Below are 16,978 nucleotides of genomic sequence, written 5' to 3'. Positions count from 1 at the left end.
ACTCGGCTAAAAATAAATCTTTCCTTAAATCTTAACATTCAAAGGTTATAGCAGTGAGCTAATAAAGTAATATAACGAAACAACTTTCTAAAGGGAACCCAGAGGAGCACCTGCTAGGCATACATATTTGGAAAGTTGGAAGATGTTTTCACCAATTAAAAGCCAAAAACTCCCAAATTAATTCCAGAACATTAATGATTCTTCAAGACTTCTACAGTAACAAATCAAACTAAACATGGCAATACTTGTAAACAAGAAACCCTTTAACCTCTACATTCAATTCTCCTGAGCTGTATTGCTTTTACTGAAAAATATTATTCCTGCCTTTTGGATGAGGTGGTGGGTCAGGTGGGGGTGATTACTATTTGCATATGGTTAACAAATGATAGATCATTCAAATTTTTTTTTTTATCAATGGCTGGCAGTTAAAAGTTGATATAAATAAAAATATTCAGACTTTAAAAATTCGAAAATAAAAATTGTTTCGGTGGTTGGTATGTATGATCTTTCGACCTTTAATACGAGCCCAGTCATGAATCATTGCCATACAATGATCAATCTGAGCTGTTATACACAAACGATGACGCTGGCTACACTTACCTGAACATGGCAATGAGAAGGTTAAGGAGTAGTATGTTACAAAATAGAACATAAAATCCCATCAGAATTGGCACTGCATAATGACTGACAGCAGTAGGACACCGAGGCAGCGTATCATTACCATATAAAAGGGGGTCAAATGTACAGTCTGGCTCCTCCTCTGGTAATGAGATTATCAGATTCATGATTATGCTAAAACAATCTGACCTTAACTATAAGGTTAAGGTTGCAAATTTAAGTTTAAAACATCAAGGGGTCATTTAGCTGTGTGAAAAAAAAATTAATAACTATTACTGGTATTAAAAGAGGGCAGGTTAATTCAAAGCACAAAGTTTCGGTCATTTGTGAGGTTTCCTCTTGATTACATGAAGTTTAAGCTATACTATTACAACAGAATTATGTGCTCCGATCAGAAAGCACAAATAACATGTACATATACAAACTAAGATTGCACAAAAGGAATATTTAAACACAAACTTACTCTCAATGTCCTCCAAGAAAAGTTCTCCATACAGGTTCCAATAGCCCATCCTCATGACATTATAGACAAGAAGGAAGCTGAGGTCTGTGTTTGGGAACATGATAGAGTGAGCTGCTATGGAGTAGGAGACAACAAAGACCATCAGGATAATGATGAAGTACAGCAGGTCCATCAACTGTAGGCAGAAAAATAATTATACATATATCACATGACTTCAAGGGTGTCGTACCAGAATATTTGCCCCGAGATGACAGCTAGGAAAGCCCTGGTGTGTTATGTTGCCTATAATGCCGTAGCCAGAGGGCGACATAACGCCCCAGGGCTTTCCTGTCACTGAGGGGTATGCACTCTGGTATAGCCACCTGACAACGTCATGTAATATATGTTATTATAACATTTCTAAACAACAAAACCAAAAAATTCAATTCATTAAGACATTCATTATAACTGTTTCCCGTGTGATATATAACTGTTTCTGAGAGCAATTATAACTGTTTCCGGTGTGATATATAACTGTTTCCGGTGTGATATATAACTGTTTCCGGTGTGATATATAACTGTTTCTGAGAGCAATTATAACTGTTTCCGGTGTGATATATAGCTGTTTCTGAGAGCAATTATAACTGTTTCCGGTGTGATATATAACTGTTTCTGGTGTGATATATAACTGTTTCTGGTGTGATATATAACTGTTTCCGAGAGGAATTACAACTGTTTCCGGTATGATATATAACTGTTTCTGGTGTGATATATAACTGTTTCTGGTGTGATATATAACTGTTTCTGAGAGGAATTACAACTGTTTCCGGTGTGATATATAACTGTTTCTGATGTGATATATAACTGTTTCTGAGAGGAATTACAACTGTTTCTGGTGTGATATATAACTGTTTCTGGTGTGATATATAACTGTTTCTGAGAGGAATTACAACTGTTTCCGGTGTGATACAGCAGTTTTTTGGGCATACAGACGTGACAAATATTAATTTGTGTCATATAGCTAGAACTAATACAAAAATGTTATACATGTATATAGAAGATTAATATACACTGAAGCAGGCAGTTCCTCCACGACTGCCCATCAATATGAAAAATATTCAACAGCCCATTAAATGGTGACAACTAATACTGCTGGCATATCTGTTGTTAACAGCTATTAAAAGCACTCTTTTAAAAACTCCCACAAAAAGTACTCACCATCCTGCCTATCATGACTAGTTTGGGTCCCAGCTGTTTGTGAACAGAGAATATATGCAAGATTCTAAAGAAGAAGATGACCAGATTAAGGGCCATAACACAGCGGGCGGCCTCCAGCGTGGACGAGTAGGGAAGGAAGCGCAAGGTGATTCCCACGATAAACATAATGATGGTCACCACGTCCACTATGTTCCAGGGATCGGTGATGTAGCTGTGTAGTTTGGTATTGAAGGTCTTTGTTGAAGAGGACATCATCTATTAACATACGTCAATGGTTACAATACACAGCCATGATGAAGCACTATATACACAGCTTGAAAATCGTACTTCCTTACACACAATCCACCCCCACCCCCCTGTATTTCATCAACAACAAATGAAATTCACTTCGTTATAATCATGCAGTAATTTATATTACAAGTGGACATATTATATCCATCTTTTTCACACAATGTAATATCATATTTACATTTATTTTTTAATCCTTCAATAAAAAGCGTTAGAAAGTTTTAATGATATCTGCTTATAACTGTAAAGACTGAATCACTGAAGTCTGTTAGGCGTATGAACACTCGAGAGCATGGTGTCTACATCTGTCCCATGCGTGAAGAATGAAAACAAAGCTTTGTTGCCCTTGACCCGTCTCAGAGTGTCAACGTTAAAGCACCTCATTTGATGCCTAGAGAACTTTATCTTGCCTCTAATGTGGTAATATTACCAACCAAATACAATAAAAGTAATCCAAATGTGAGATTTTTTAACAATTCTTCATTCATGCAGTTCTTGAAGTGACAACATGACCATGCCTGTAATTTGGTAAGTTTGTAAAGACATGAACTGCATGCTTAAAGCTCAGATTGTACAACTGTGTTAATGATTTAATGTTTTTAACATTTAATTAAAAATGAATTCAACAGTTGGATTATTAAATTTTTAAAGCATATTGCACACTCTTTTCTTTTTATATGACATCAAGTGTGCTGGTCCAGTGGCTGTTTCATTAATCATAATTACCCAAAGGATCAGGTGGGGATTTTAAATTATAGATAGAAAATGCATATACATTAAAATAAAGGTTTTAAAATATAAATATAAGCAATGAATTATCATTTTTTGAAAGATGTAGTCTCATAACTGCAACAGTGTGTGCAAACAAAATTTCATAATGTGCATTATTCAATTTGTATGCATGCAGTCACACTGTTGCAGTTGTCAGACGATATCTTTCCAAAAACACTAATCATTGCTTTTCCAATGTTTCTGCCTCTGATATCTTTACAAATTGTAGAGTAATGAAGTATGATTGCATGGAGTGTCACAGTTCATACACCCTCATGTATTTTCAAAACTGAAATTCATTTCTTATTAAACTTCACTAACTTGAAGGTTATATGAACTTTTAATAACCTAGCTATCTTTATCATTCTTACATCTTGCATATCATACATATTTTTAAAAAATTAATTGCAAAGAAATAGGATTTTAAACCTTATTGATGATGCAATTAAGGTTTTAATTATATAAAGATCAATTACATTGTATCAGCTTATACAACCAGCAGACCTCGATATTGAGGAATAATTAAATTTCAGATCCAATGTAAAATTTGATTTCTTTTACTTAATATCATTTTGGTGGATAAAATGGCTAATGCAAGTTAAAACTTCGTGACAACATCCTATTGCATGATATCTGTTGCAAAATATGTGTGCAATGAACATGATTCAATTGTGAAAATGCTTAGGAATTTAAATTTTTGAAGCATAAATTACCCCATATCATTTCATTATCCCCCAAACATTTCTTAAATAAGAGTAAATACATGTACAAACTGAACATCACATTTATTCTTGACATTATGGGAACCAAATTGGGTCTTCTATACTTACAATTAACTAGCTCTCATCACAAAAAGTTAAATTGTTTATTAACAAACATATCAAATAGCATCTCATCAACAGTTAAGTAAAAAAAAAAATGAAGATAATCAATGATATTATAGTTAATATGCAATTTCCGAGATATTAGCCAGCTCTTTTGTACTGGAGGTACCTTCAGTATTCTATTGAACGCTTGAGTGGGTACAGAGTGTATACATATATTACAGACTGTTTGTGTAGATGACAATAAATGTTAGGAAAGCATGTATTTTGTTTCAGTTCAAGGTATACATAAAACTGACCATTTCAAGAAGAAATGGTTTGGATTTAGCCATTGAATTAAACATGTAATTATCATTTATTTCTTCTTCGATTTGATTGATTATAACTTTTAAAAAAGAAAGATAGACTAAGTGCAATTTCAAGTTTTATTCTCATAAATACTCGTAAACTTACTAAATTTGTCGAGTTTCCTTTCAATTCATATATGAATGCAACAATAAGCTTTGTACCTGATTGCATTTGGATGAAAATATGTTTTGTGTCTCACCAGGGAAACCCAAGAGTTCAACAATGGGAAACAATTAAAGGGCAACTTGGAAATTGCATACTATTAATTGTTAAATCACACACAGCAATTAACACATCACACAGAAAGCAACACTAAGGGCTGGTTAACATCTGGTGTCTCAGAAGGTATAATCACTCAAACTCACAACATCATTGTTCACACAGCGCTAATTAACCCACTCCCAAGGTGGTTAAATTTAACCACTCTGGGTGCTAAGAGGGTTGATATAACCTGGATTTAGAAAATTTTGAAAAAAAAGTGGGTTAAATAATGATTTCCTCAATAATGAAATTGAAGTTATGTTCTACGATTATTTCTAAAATGTAATCAAGAAGTACAATCGCTATGTATTTATTCTATATATTACACAGATAGAACACGTCCATTTAATTTTATAATGATCAATTTAATCCATCTCACATTCACACTCAATGTGAGTTAAATAAGTTAATTAATTTCAAGATGTATTGGATGAAGTTAATCCTTTTGTATTATTGGCAGTGTGAACTTGATGCGTATTGAATATTGCGGATAATCAAGCAATTAAGGTACACCACAGAGTAATATATTAATGAATAATGTACTCTATTCATGCTTTGTTTGTCATCAGTTTGAGAGACAACTTCAGCTATTTGTTTTTAATCTTGTAACAGTAATTACATATTCTTACATATACTGAATGCTACATATAAATGTAGCTACATGCTTATTATGCGTAATGGAAAATATCACACCTAAAATTAAAAAAGAAGTCATGCGGAGAAGCAATCATGTAGAAGTTGTAAAAATAAAACCAAAAAACCACTATCACGACTCAATAGATATAGGAAGCTTACACTGCAAGACCTAGCTGAGTAGCAGAAGACAAAAAAGTCATGATTGGCTGTAGCAACATAGTATGTAACACATATGATAAATGATATCACTTTGCATCCTAACCACATTAAAAGCTTGTGGTCATTTGGGACTTCAATGTACGAAAACACACTAAAAGCTTATGGGTGCTGGGCAGTAGAATACTGAAGCGGCATTCGAAAAAAAAGAGTATAAACGACTCTGAAGCAACATCTAAAATATTTTGATAAATAGAAAGAAATCAATTTCAAAATGCACTCAAAACAAATAATAAAAGAAAAAATGTGCAAAATAAAAAGTTGACAGTAATGCATTTATTCCTCCTAATAAAAACTGCAATACCTTTTGTGGGGGATGAAATGAGTGATTTTTGCCTCGAAAACTCTGAGTGTGATTGGAAGCACTGGGGTTGATGCCGTGTGGGGCATTTTGATTCGTGGACGTGCGGTATATTGTAATTCTCTCATATATTGAATACTGCGATAACAACTGTGCAAATCAAAAATATACAATTAGTACCATCTAACTCGACTGACTGTTACTGCAATGCATGCATAAATACAGATTTTTAACAGGTGTCCTCGACAAGAATATCAAATCATGGGACAGAGAAAAATAAGATTATATATAACTGAACATGCAAATGGTACAGTATATTTATAATATGAGTGTATATGATAAAAGTCTGAGGATTTCAGAGTAAAATCAAAGGCTGTTAGTAATTCTGATACATTGAAGGATAGTAAAATTACAACAGGCCTAAGGTACAGAATATGCATGAGCCTGTCAACAATCACAGACTGTACAGCGAGTCATCCACAACTCCACCATGATATTCTATTCATACTAACTGCAATCATGCCCTGTACCTTTCACCTATTATTTTTTTTACCAAAATTTAATTTAATGATTGATTGTATATTTATCGAGAATTTTTCACTCATATGGAGACATGAAGGCCAGAACAGACATATGGACCATACTATTACAAAAATGGATACTCTGTACATAATACAATACATAACTATTTTTGAAGATGTTAATAGGCACTGCACAAGATTTTGTGAAAGGAGGTACAATACTGGGCTATTTTTAGTGAGAACACGCATTACAGGTAGATTCTCTTAAGGATGGATTCTTGTCATCATTCAAACATATCAGATTATATACAGGCCCCATATGTGCATGTATTTTGTTCAGTTATGTGGATCTTGTAATAACAGTTTGTTATGTTATGTGGATCTTGTAATAACAGTTTGTTATGTTATGTGGATCTTGTAATAACAGTTTGTAATGTTAAGTGGATCTTGTAATAACAGTTTGTTCAGTTATGTGGATCTTGTAATAACAGTTTGTTATGTTATGTGGATCTTGTAATAACAGTTTGTTATGTTATGTGGATCTTGTAATAACAGTTTGTTATGTTATGTGGATCTTGTAATAACAGTTTGTTATGTTATGTGGATCTTGTAATAACAGTTTGTTCAGTTATGTGGATCTTGTAATAACAGTTTGTTCAGTTATGTGGATCTTGTAATAACAGTTTGTTCAGTTATGTGGATCTTGTAATAACAGTTTGTTCAGTTATGTGGATCTTGTAATAACAGTTTGTAATGTTAAGTGGATCTTGTAATAACAGTTTGTTCAGTTATGTGGATCTTGTAATAACAGTTTGTTATGTTATGTGGATCTTGTAATAACAGTTTGTTCAGTTATGTGGATCTTGTAATAACAGTTTGTTCAGTTATGTGGATCTTGTAATAACAGTTTGTTCAGTTATGTGGATCTTGTAATAACAGTTTGTAATGTTAAGTGGATCTTGTAATAACAGTTTGTTATGTTATGTGGATCTTGTAATAACAGTTTGTTATGTTATGTTAATCAGCCTTTCTTATACATACAGCTGCATCATTTAACACTATAAAAGAAGATCTGGGGAACTTAATATTATACGGGACTGTATTTTCCAGGAAGCAACAGCATTTACATAAAGGTATTCTACTTGAATTGATATCACACTTGAAAAATTTGAAAGCACTGACTCTTGTCTCAAGTAGAACAAAATCACAGCAAGAAAACATTTTCAAAACTATATACGTCTCAACTGACAAAACCGGGTAAAGTAAATTTGTATCATATCTTGAACTTGCTAGTAAGGAAAATAATTTGAGAAAATTATTTTTACTTTCTTAAATGCTGCAGTTACCCATGCACGCTTTATTATACATGTCTTTATGTGTCTCATTACATCAGTGTTATTACAGTATATAACAACTTCCATAAAAATCAAAGTAGGATAAGTATGACAAAAATAATGATCAAATGTGCAAAATTCTGATATTATCAGAGAAAACTCAGTGTGCTATATCTGTCATTAAATTTGCCCATATCATTCATAATTTTGCTTTGCAAACAGACAAAAATATGTTCATAATGTGATTATGTTGCAAATCAAGACAAAATTTGTAATGAATCACAAGTATATCTGTTCTACTGAAATTTCAGGGTCGTTTGGTATGAAGAGTGTGACCTTGAAATGACCTCGAGATTTACACACATACACACAAAAAAAGAAACGTGGCACCCACTTTTCTGCGTATCAAAAGAATGTATACATTATAGGTGTTGCATACCAAACTACAAAATATAACCTAGCAACACATCCAACAATATAAGACAAGAATCCATCCTTAATTACTCATGTAGTGATGTATTCAGGAACAAGTTTTCACAAACTTACAGTACATGGCACAGCCCAGTTTACTATTAAACTATGATTTGAAACCTAAAAGTATTTCAGAGGAATGGTACATGAATTCCAGTGAGGTAGTACATTATTATGTCTTTGAAATCTTCTGCTTGTACAGAGTATATATGAATTTATTTCAAACGGCAGTTAAGGTGTTAGTCTCAAAACATCAACAGGGTAAATTCATTATGTAGTCATGATCCATAAGCACTTACAGGGAAAAACAGGGTAAATTCATTATGTAGTCATGATCCATAAGCACTTACAGGGAAAAACAGGGTAAATTCATTATGTAGTCATGATCCATAAGCACTTACAGGGAAAAACAGGGTAAATTCATTATGTAGTCATGATCCATAAGCACTTACAGGGAAAAACAGGGTAAATTCATTATGTAGTCATGATCCATAAGCACTTACAGCGATAATCTAGAAATATATAGGGTCCATAAAAATAGCCTCATCTGATATTTTTATTTTCAAAGACCTGATACATTTCCATGCTATCAGTTGTTAAGCAACTGCATATACGCACCAGTATTTATAAGCATTAATGGCAATAAATAGATCTACAATATGTTTCTTAGCAACATATTATTTTGTTTTGTCTACCTGTCGGACCTCCTCAGCGAATATACTGAACACCCAGATAATAAGGATAATTTCTTCTTCTGTGACGTCTTTCGAGAACTTCACCAGGAGAATGTAGCTGTATAATCCCAGGAAAATCACGTACGACAACTGCAGATGTATGAAGCATTACAAAGTATCAATACAATAAACAATGTATATAAACTTATACATACAGAGAATTGTACAATTGTTGGTCAGGTAAAAGTGTTGTAGGAATATCAAACAACCAAACTTAGTAATTGTGATAATTATATATAAGGAAGTAGAGAAGAAGATTTTCTTAGATTTAATACATTTTCACTACATGGCCATATAAGCCCCACCCTAGGGCCTGAACCCCTGACCCAGGAGCCATGAATTTTGCAATGATAGTAGAGGGCTTCATGGACTGCATAACCATGCATTTGATTTTCTCCTACATGTGTGGGAGTGCAGAAAAGATTTTTTGAAAATTTGGCGGTTTTTTTTGGGGGGGGGGGGGGCAGTTTTGGCCCCACCCATGAGGTTCTGGGTGGAGCTAAGATAATAAATTAAACAATTAATTCACATTCCTCTTATTCTACGCATCCTTAAAGCTTATTTGTATTATATCTATCTCATTAGAATTTTTTAAAAAGATTTTCAATATACAGTGGAGCCTCGGTAATCCGGACGCCATTAATCCGGACGCTTCACCTTCCGGACGATTTTTCTAGGGAACGGAATTTTTATAAATTATTTTGCATCATTTATCTGGAAATTCGCGTTCCGGGTCTGGACGGTCACTTTTTACTACAAAACGTTATAATGCATTGAAAATTGTACCATTAATCCGGACGGTAATTTTGTTTAGGGAAGGTCTGTGTCAGACAATTTTAGCATGGCATAAATTATAAAGAAAACACGCCAAACTGTCTAATTGAAGCGATTATCTGTACCCTGTCAACACCTCCCTCCAGTTAGGTGGTGTGTGATGATAAGTCCGTTAGATAGCACGTGCCGATCGAAACATTGTATTGCCAATTTTCGCACATAAGATCTTTATTGCGTGTAGTGTTGAATTTTGTAAATAAATCTGTAGCATATTATTTTATAATCTTGATCAATACCCTAATAGTATTAATAAATTCAACATCATGCTGTAATGATAATTTTTTTTAAATTGCTGCACATATATCAGTTGTACTAATTCGTAAATTGATATAGGCTTTATCAAATCTAAAGAGTGTAGATTATACTTCTAGATTCTGGATTTTATACTGTTGATTGGCGTGAAATATACATGTATGTTCATGCACATGTATATTTAGTATAAGGTTTTAACGTTTAGAATGTCACGCATGTAGAATGTACCTATGTACGATTGATTCTTGTTGCGATGTTGTAAAGCTTTATTGCTTTGAATTTTTTAACTTTGGGTAGAAGTGAGAAAATTACCATTTTAAGGAAAATGACAATTAAATTTTGTATGTACCTGTAATGTTAGTTTCACCCGAGTTTTGTTACGTTATTATCGCATCATAAAAATAATAGGTGCGTGTGACTAGATCAAAGCTGAAGTAGGTCTTGATATTACGAGCTTAAATGATTTTGTTCTCCCGATATTGTCTTGGATAATTATAGAATAAGAAATATAAACTCTGGCAGATTGAATTTTTGTTAGAGAATGTTGTCAACTGACATGATAATCACGAAATTCTTATATCAACTTTGGACGATGAAGATTGTTTTAACAGACCGCCGAACCCGTGAACCGTGACAGCTAGATGGAAATTACCGGCCTCTTTAAGAAGTAAAAATGTGATGAAATGTTTGAAGTGTAAATGATTATGTTAGTTACTAATGATTTATTTACTTATAGTTACATAAAGTGCTTCATTATTTGTGTTGGTGCATACGGTACACAGTTTCGTATATTTACAATGTATTTGTAGGGATCATATGTATGTACAATGTAAGCATAGGCAAATACACTGAACACGTACATTAAATTTTAGTGCTTTGAAATACATGCAAATATTAACATTATCATAATTTATTTACTAATGCAAATGGTCCAATCCAATGATAGAATGTGTTTAATTCACTATGCATCAATAAAGTAGGCACATACTGGTTACTTATGTAAAGATAGAAAATATGCGATTCAATTATCCGGACGCTTCATTTATCCAGACGATTTTGCTGGGAACCAAAGTGTCCGGATTAACGAGGCTCCACTGTACATATATTTACATGTAATGTGTATATTAATCCTTTGCAAAATTTTGAACAGATTCTGACCAACCAAGTTTTGAAGGAAAAAACTTTCACAAGTTTTGGCTTTTCTAGTAAATTTGTTCTAATTCAGAGCATTTTTAAGCACCTTACCCTAGCTACTTTCAGTATATATATCATGATCTTCTCCCTTTGCAACTCTTTAAAAAAAAAGACTAAAATATTTTTCATATAATAAAACTTTTTAACATGTTTTATTGAAAATGGTCTAGGAGTTCTGGAGAAGAAATTGGTACAACAACTGATAACAAATTTGACAAAGGATGCTCACTTGAAATTACAGCTCAGGTGAGCTAATAACTATAAACTGTCAAATTCTAAGCTTTAATATGGTTAAACATGGCTATACATTTTTTAGCTTCTAAATAAACAAGAGGCCTATAAAGGCCTTAATGGTTGCTTGAAAATCTTGCAGTCATATAAGAAACATTGCATGTTGATGGTATAATGACTCCATCCTTCAGACCCACAGAAAAGATTTATGATGCAATCATTACACATCATCTGGTGGGAGTTGAGCTGCCTCTGTGCCAATTATATCTTGAATCATACAGGCTATTTCTGATGTGACAGTCTCTTTATAACGTTGCCTGCTGATGCAGTAGGCGTGGGGGGGGGGGGGGGGGGGGGGGGGGGGGGGGACGGACATGTAGATGGGCATGAGATTCCTCTACAACATATAATCCTTGCTTACAGGATCTATTGCTATAAATTTATACTAAGTTCAGGCATAAAGAAGATCTTTAAAAATAATTTTGTTTTCACTAGATGATTCATCCATACAGCCATATTATGGGGCCCAAACTCTTGATCCAGTGACCAGAAATTTCAGATTTGGTAGATGTCCCCAATGCATCATAAATCTGTGCCAGATGTTTATAGTTTAGATGTTTAGTGTCCATAACTTTAGAAGAATTTTACAAGAATTGTTGCATATTCACAACAGTAAATGAACCATAAAGCCCTTAGCTGCTCTAGCGTTGAAGTCACTGACTAAAGGAACATGAATAGTAAAGCCCTTACAGGTAGCTGCCCTGTCACTGACAGAAGGAACAGGAATGGTAAAGCCCTTAGCTGCCCTAGCATCAAGTCACTGACAGAAGGAACAGGAATGGTAAAGCCCTATCAAGTTACTGACTGAAGGAACAGGAATGGTAAAGCCCTATCAAGTCACTGACTGAAGGAACAGGAATGGTAAAGCTTCTCTCCTTATTAGAATTGTGTGACAAGTTTGATGTCTCAGAGTTAAAAACTGATTGTAAAAGAAACTAGATAACATTAAATTGTGATAGCAAGCATCACAAAGGTTCCAGCTTTCTGGTATCATATGCCAACTCCAAGGTCAATAACTTTCAAAAGCAGGTCATAAAAGATGATCTCAAACCTAATGATACAGGTTGATAAATAAACTTTTAGTTTGATAGCTGCAGGGGTAGCCAAAAGGTCTAGATAACTGTCAAATCCTGAAATTTGCTAAGTTTGGTCTATAACTCTTTCAAAAAGGTCACCCATCCACTGAAGGACCCTAATAATGCTTATAATTTACACATGAAGCTTTGTAAAAGTTACTGACTTTTGGATGATAATCATTATCAGCTTAATTGTTAGTGGGGGCCTTTTCCCATAATTGGGAACATATTGACTGTATTCAATAATTCTCATTAAAAATGTCAAATGTCTGCGACAAATATCACAAAGGACATTGACGACATCTGTAGGCATACGGTAAAACTCATGGTCCCTGTGTTAGAGGATCAGGGTACAAATAACTAAATTTTGGTCAGGTTTCTCTTTATACCCGCACATTATAAACAAAGTTTGACTACACTGTTGTTACCCTGGTCTGTCCGTCCATCTGTCACACTTTCTTCTTCCTCAAACTCCTCTTTTATTTTAAGCAGTAACCAATTAATCTTTTGGATTATGATAGGTAGGTGTACTGTACATGCACAGTAAGGTTTCAGAATTTTCCATTTCATCTTGGGGGCAGAAAAAAAATCATGGTTTTTTTTTTCTAAAAAAAATAAAAATTTTAAAGTTGGTTCCCAAACTCCTCATACATTTTATACAGCAGTCAAACCATCTTTTGAATGATGATTGCTGGTGTCCTATAGATGTGCAATAAGGTTTTATAATTTTCCGTTTAACCCTGGGGGCCAATTGGGGGTTGAAAAACAATATTTTTCTATAGAAAATTCTGGTTCCCAGAACTCCGCTTATATTTTAAGCTGTATCCAAATCATCATTTGTCCTTTAGATGTGCAATGTATTTTCTGAATTTTCTTTTTCACCTTGAGGGGCAAATGGGGTGGAAAAATGACGAACAAAAACCTTGTGATCATGCAGTGCATTGTGCCAGAATATATTTGCTTTAAGGGTTGGAATCTCAACCATTTTAAAGATATTTGAACAATCCAAAAATGATGGGGGTTGAGATAACCTCAGGACACATGCACATCAGAAGACTCAATGCTTCTTGATATGTGCAGCAGGAATATGTATGGTTTAGGGTTCCAGACCTCAATTGTTTCAAATATATTGCAAAAATCATGAAATAGAGTTTGGAATGACCCTAGGACACTTTCCCAACAGAATACTCAATGCAGCAAAAAAAAAAAAAAAAAAAAAAAAAAATAAGTTTTGGCTTTTCTAGTAAATTTGTTCTAATTCAGAGCATTTTTAGGCACCTTACCCTAGCTACTTTCACTATATCATAATCTTCTTCCTTTGTAATTCTTGAAAAAAAAACCTAGAATATTTTTCATATACATGTAATAACACTTTTTAACATGTTTTATCAAAAATGGTCTAGGAGTTCTGGAGAAGAAATTGGTACAACAACTGATAACAAATTTGACAAAGGATGCTCACTTGAAATTACAGCTCAGGTGAGCTAATAACTATAAACTGTCAAATTCTAAGCTTTATGGTTAAATATGGCTATACATTTTTTAGCTTCAAAATAAACAAGAGGCCTATATAGGCCTTAATGGTTGCATAAGAATCTGCAGTCATATAAGAAACGTTGCATGTTGATGGTATAATGACTCCATCCTTCAGACCCACAGAAAAGATTTATGATGCAATCATTACACATCATCTGGTGGGAGTTGAGCTGCCTCTGTGCCAATTATATCTTGAATCATACAGGCTATTTCTGATGTGACAGTCTCTTTATCACGTTGCCTGCTGATGCAGTAGGCGTGGGGGGAATTCGAACGGACATGTAGACAGGCATGAGATTCCTCTACAACATATAATCCTTGCTTACAGGATCTATTGCTATAAATTTATACTAAGTTCAGGCATAAAGAAGATCTTTAAAAATAATTTTGTTTTCACTAGATGATTCATCCATACAGCCATATTATGGGGCCCAAACTCTTGATCCAGTGACCAGAAATTTCAGATTTGGTAGATGTCCCCAATGCATCATAAATCTGTGCCAGATGTTTATAGTTTAGATGTTTAGTGTCCATAACTTTAGAAGAATTTTACAAGAAATGTTGCATATTCACAACAGTAAATGAACCATAAAGCCCTTAGCTGCTCTAGCATTGAAGTCACTGACTGAAGGAACATGAATAGTAAAGCCCTTACAGGTAGCTGCCCTGTCACTGACCTGTCACTGACAGAAGGAACAGGAATGGTAAAGCCCTTAGCTGCTCTAGTATTGAAGTCACTGACTGAAGGAACAGGAATGGTAAAGCCCTTAGCTGCTCTAGTATTGAAGTCACTGACTGAAGGAACAGGAATGGTAAAGCCCTTAGCTGCCCTAGCATCAAGTCACTGACAGAAGGAACAGGAATGGTAAAGTCCTATCAAGTCACTGACTGAAGGAACAGGAATGGTAAAGCTTCTCTCCTCATTAGAATTGTGTGACAAGTTTGATGTCTCACTGAGTTAAAAACTGATTGTAAAAGAAACTAGATAACATTAAATTGTGATGGCAAGCATCACAAAGGTTCCAGCTTTCTGGTATCATATGCCAACTTCAAGGTCAATACCTTTCAAAAGCAGGTCATAAAAGATGATCTCTAACCTAATGATACAGGTTGATAAATAAACTTTTAGTTTGATAGCTGCAGGGGTAGCCAAAAAGGTCTAGATAACTGTCAAATCCTGAAATTTGCTAAGTTTGGTCTATAACTCTTTCAAAAATATATCAAGAAAACTCCTAACTCTAAATTGATCTGTAACCCATTGTTAAAAGTTCACGTATGAATTTTAAATTCAGTAGCGGATGCATGTATCCATAGGCTCAGATCACTAAAGGTCACCCATCCACTGAAGGACCCTAATAATGCTTATAATTTACACATGAAGCTTTGTAAAAGTTACTGACTTTTGGATGATAATCATTATCAACTTAATTGTTAGTGGGGGCCTTTTCCCATAATTGGGAACATATTGATTGTATTCAATAATTCTCATTGAAAAATGTCAAATGTCTGCGACAAATATCACAAAGGACATTGATGACATCTGTAGGCATATGGTAAAACTCATGGTTCCTGTGTTAGAGGATCAGGGTACAAATAACTAAATTTTGGTCAGGTTTCTCTTTATACCCGCACATTATAAACAAAGTTTGACTACACTGTTGTTACCCTGGTCTGTCCGTCCGTCTGTCACACAATTTTTTCCTCAAACTCCTCTTTTATTTTAAGCAGTAACCAATTAATCTTTTGGATTATGATAGGTAGGTGTACTGTACATGCACAGTAAGGTTTCAGAATTTACTATTTTATCTTGGGGGCAAAGAAAAAATAAGAAGAAGAAATGGTTTTTTCTAAAATCATATTTTAAAAGAGCCCCCCCCCCCCCCAATTTTTTTTTTATACAATAGTCAAATCATCTTTTGAATGATGATTGCTGGTGTCCTGTAGATATGCAATAAGTTTTATAATTTTCATTTTCACCCTGGGGGGGCCAATTGGGGGTTGAAAAACAATGTTTTTCTATAGAAAATCCTGGTTCCCAGAACTCCTCTTACGCGTGTGACTTAAGGTCATGTTTAAGAATTATTCAGAAAAATGAAGCTTTATATCCTATTGTTTTGGGTGTAGGTCATTTATTAATATTAAAAAACTAAAGACACTTTTCAAGTACCACAACATATATACGCCTCCTGTACTTTCACTTCGCATGTTTACTTAAGATGTCAAGGGTCATATGACGTCATTTGACCAGATTATACAAGACGCAAATAGATGATCATAAATCGACACGGCGCACAGCCAGCTGTACATAAATCAATAAAAACATGATATGATAGAAAAGAATAAGTTTCACAGAATCGAGTATTCACTGTCCAAATTGGATCATCCGCTTGCAAATAAGTTAAAAATGGCCCGCAAGATGAAAACCTACCCCTGCACTTTGTTTATTTGTGTTTTTTCTCGAGTTCAGTGTATTGTTCAAGAATATTTCAAGATTTGGACAGTGATTTTTAGATAAAGCCTTGTTCAAAGCTTTCAAATAATCTCATGGTATCACAATACATTTATTTTCCTCTTACCGCCATCCAGTTTTATCTTCGATATGCATGTAAACACGCTATCTAATTAATATTCAAACGCAGCACTGATGTAGAATATTGATCCAAAATTAGATACTGGAAAGGGAAGTAACACAGCGGGAAAATTACAATTTATTATGTAAACGTATACATAATACATGTACGCAGGACAACCAATGTATTTTAACCAAGAAACATTTACTTTAGTTTTAATCTTTTAACTCTCTCTCTCTCTC

At 34.1% G+C, this 16,978-nt stretch overlaps 1 protein-coding gene across 1 annotated transcript in view; it reads right to left on the bottom strand.

The window, feature by feature from the left end:
* The window catches only part of LOC125683018 (transient receptor potential cation channel subfamily M member-like 2), a 121,850-nt gene that overhangs the window by 30,885 nt on the left and 73,987 nt on the right, over positions 1-16,978 (bottom strand). Inside the window, 5 exon segments of the mRNA XM_048923700.2 lie at positions 601-760; positions 1,082-1,256; positions 2,279-2,533; positions 5,927-6,073; positions 8,945-9,073. Coding sequence (XP_048779657.2) covers positions 601-760; positions 1,082-1,256; positions 2,279-2,533; positions 5,927-6,073; positions 8,945-9,073 — 866 coding nt within the window.

Source organism: Ostrea edulis, chromosome 6, assembly GCF_947568905.1.
Source record: "Ostrea edulis chromosome 6, xbOstEdul1.1, whole genome shotgun sequence".
Lineage (NCBI taxonomy): Eukaryota > Metazoa > Mollusca > Bivalvia > Ostreida > Ostreidae > Ostrea > Ostrea edulis.
Note: the sequence above shows the minus strand (reverse complement) of the source record. Positions and strands in the feature narration are given on the sequence as shown.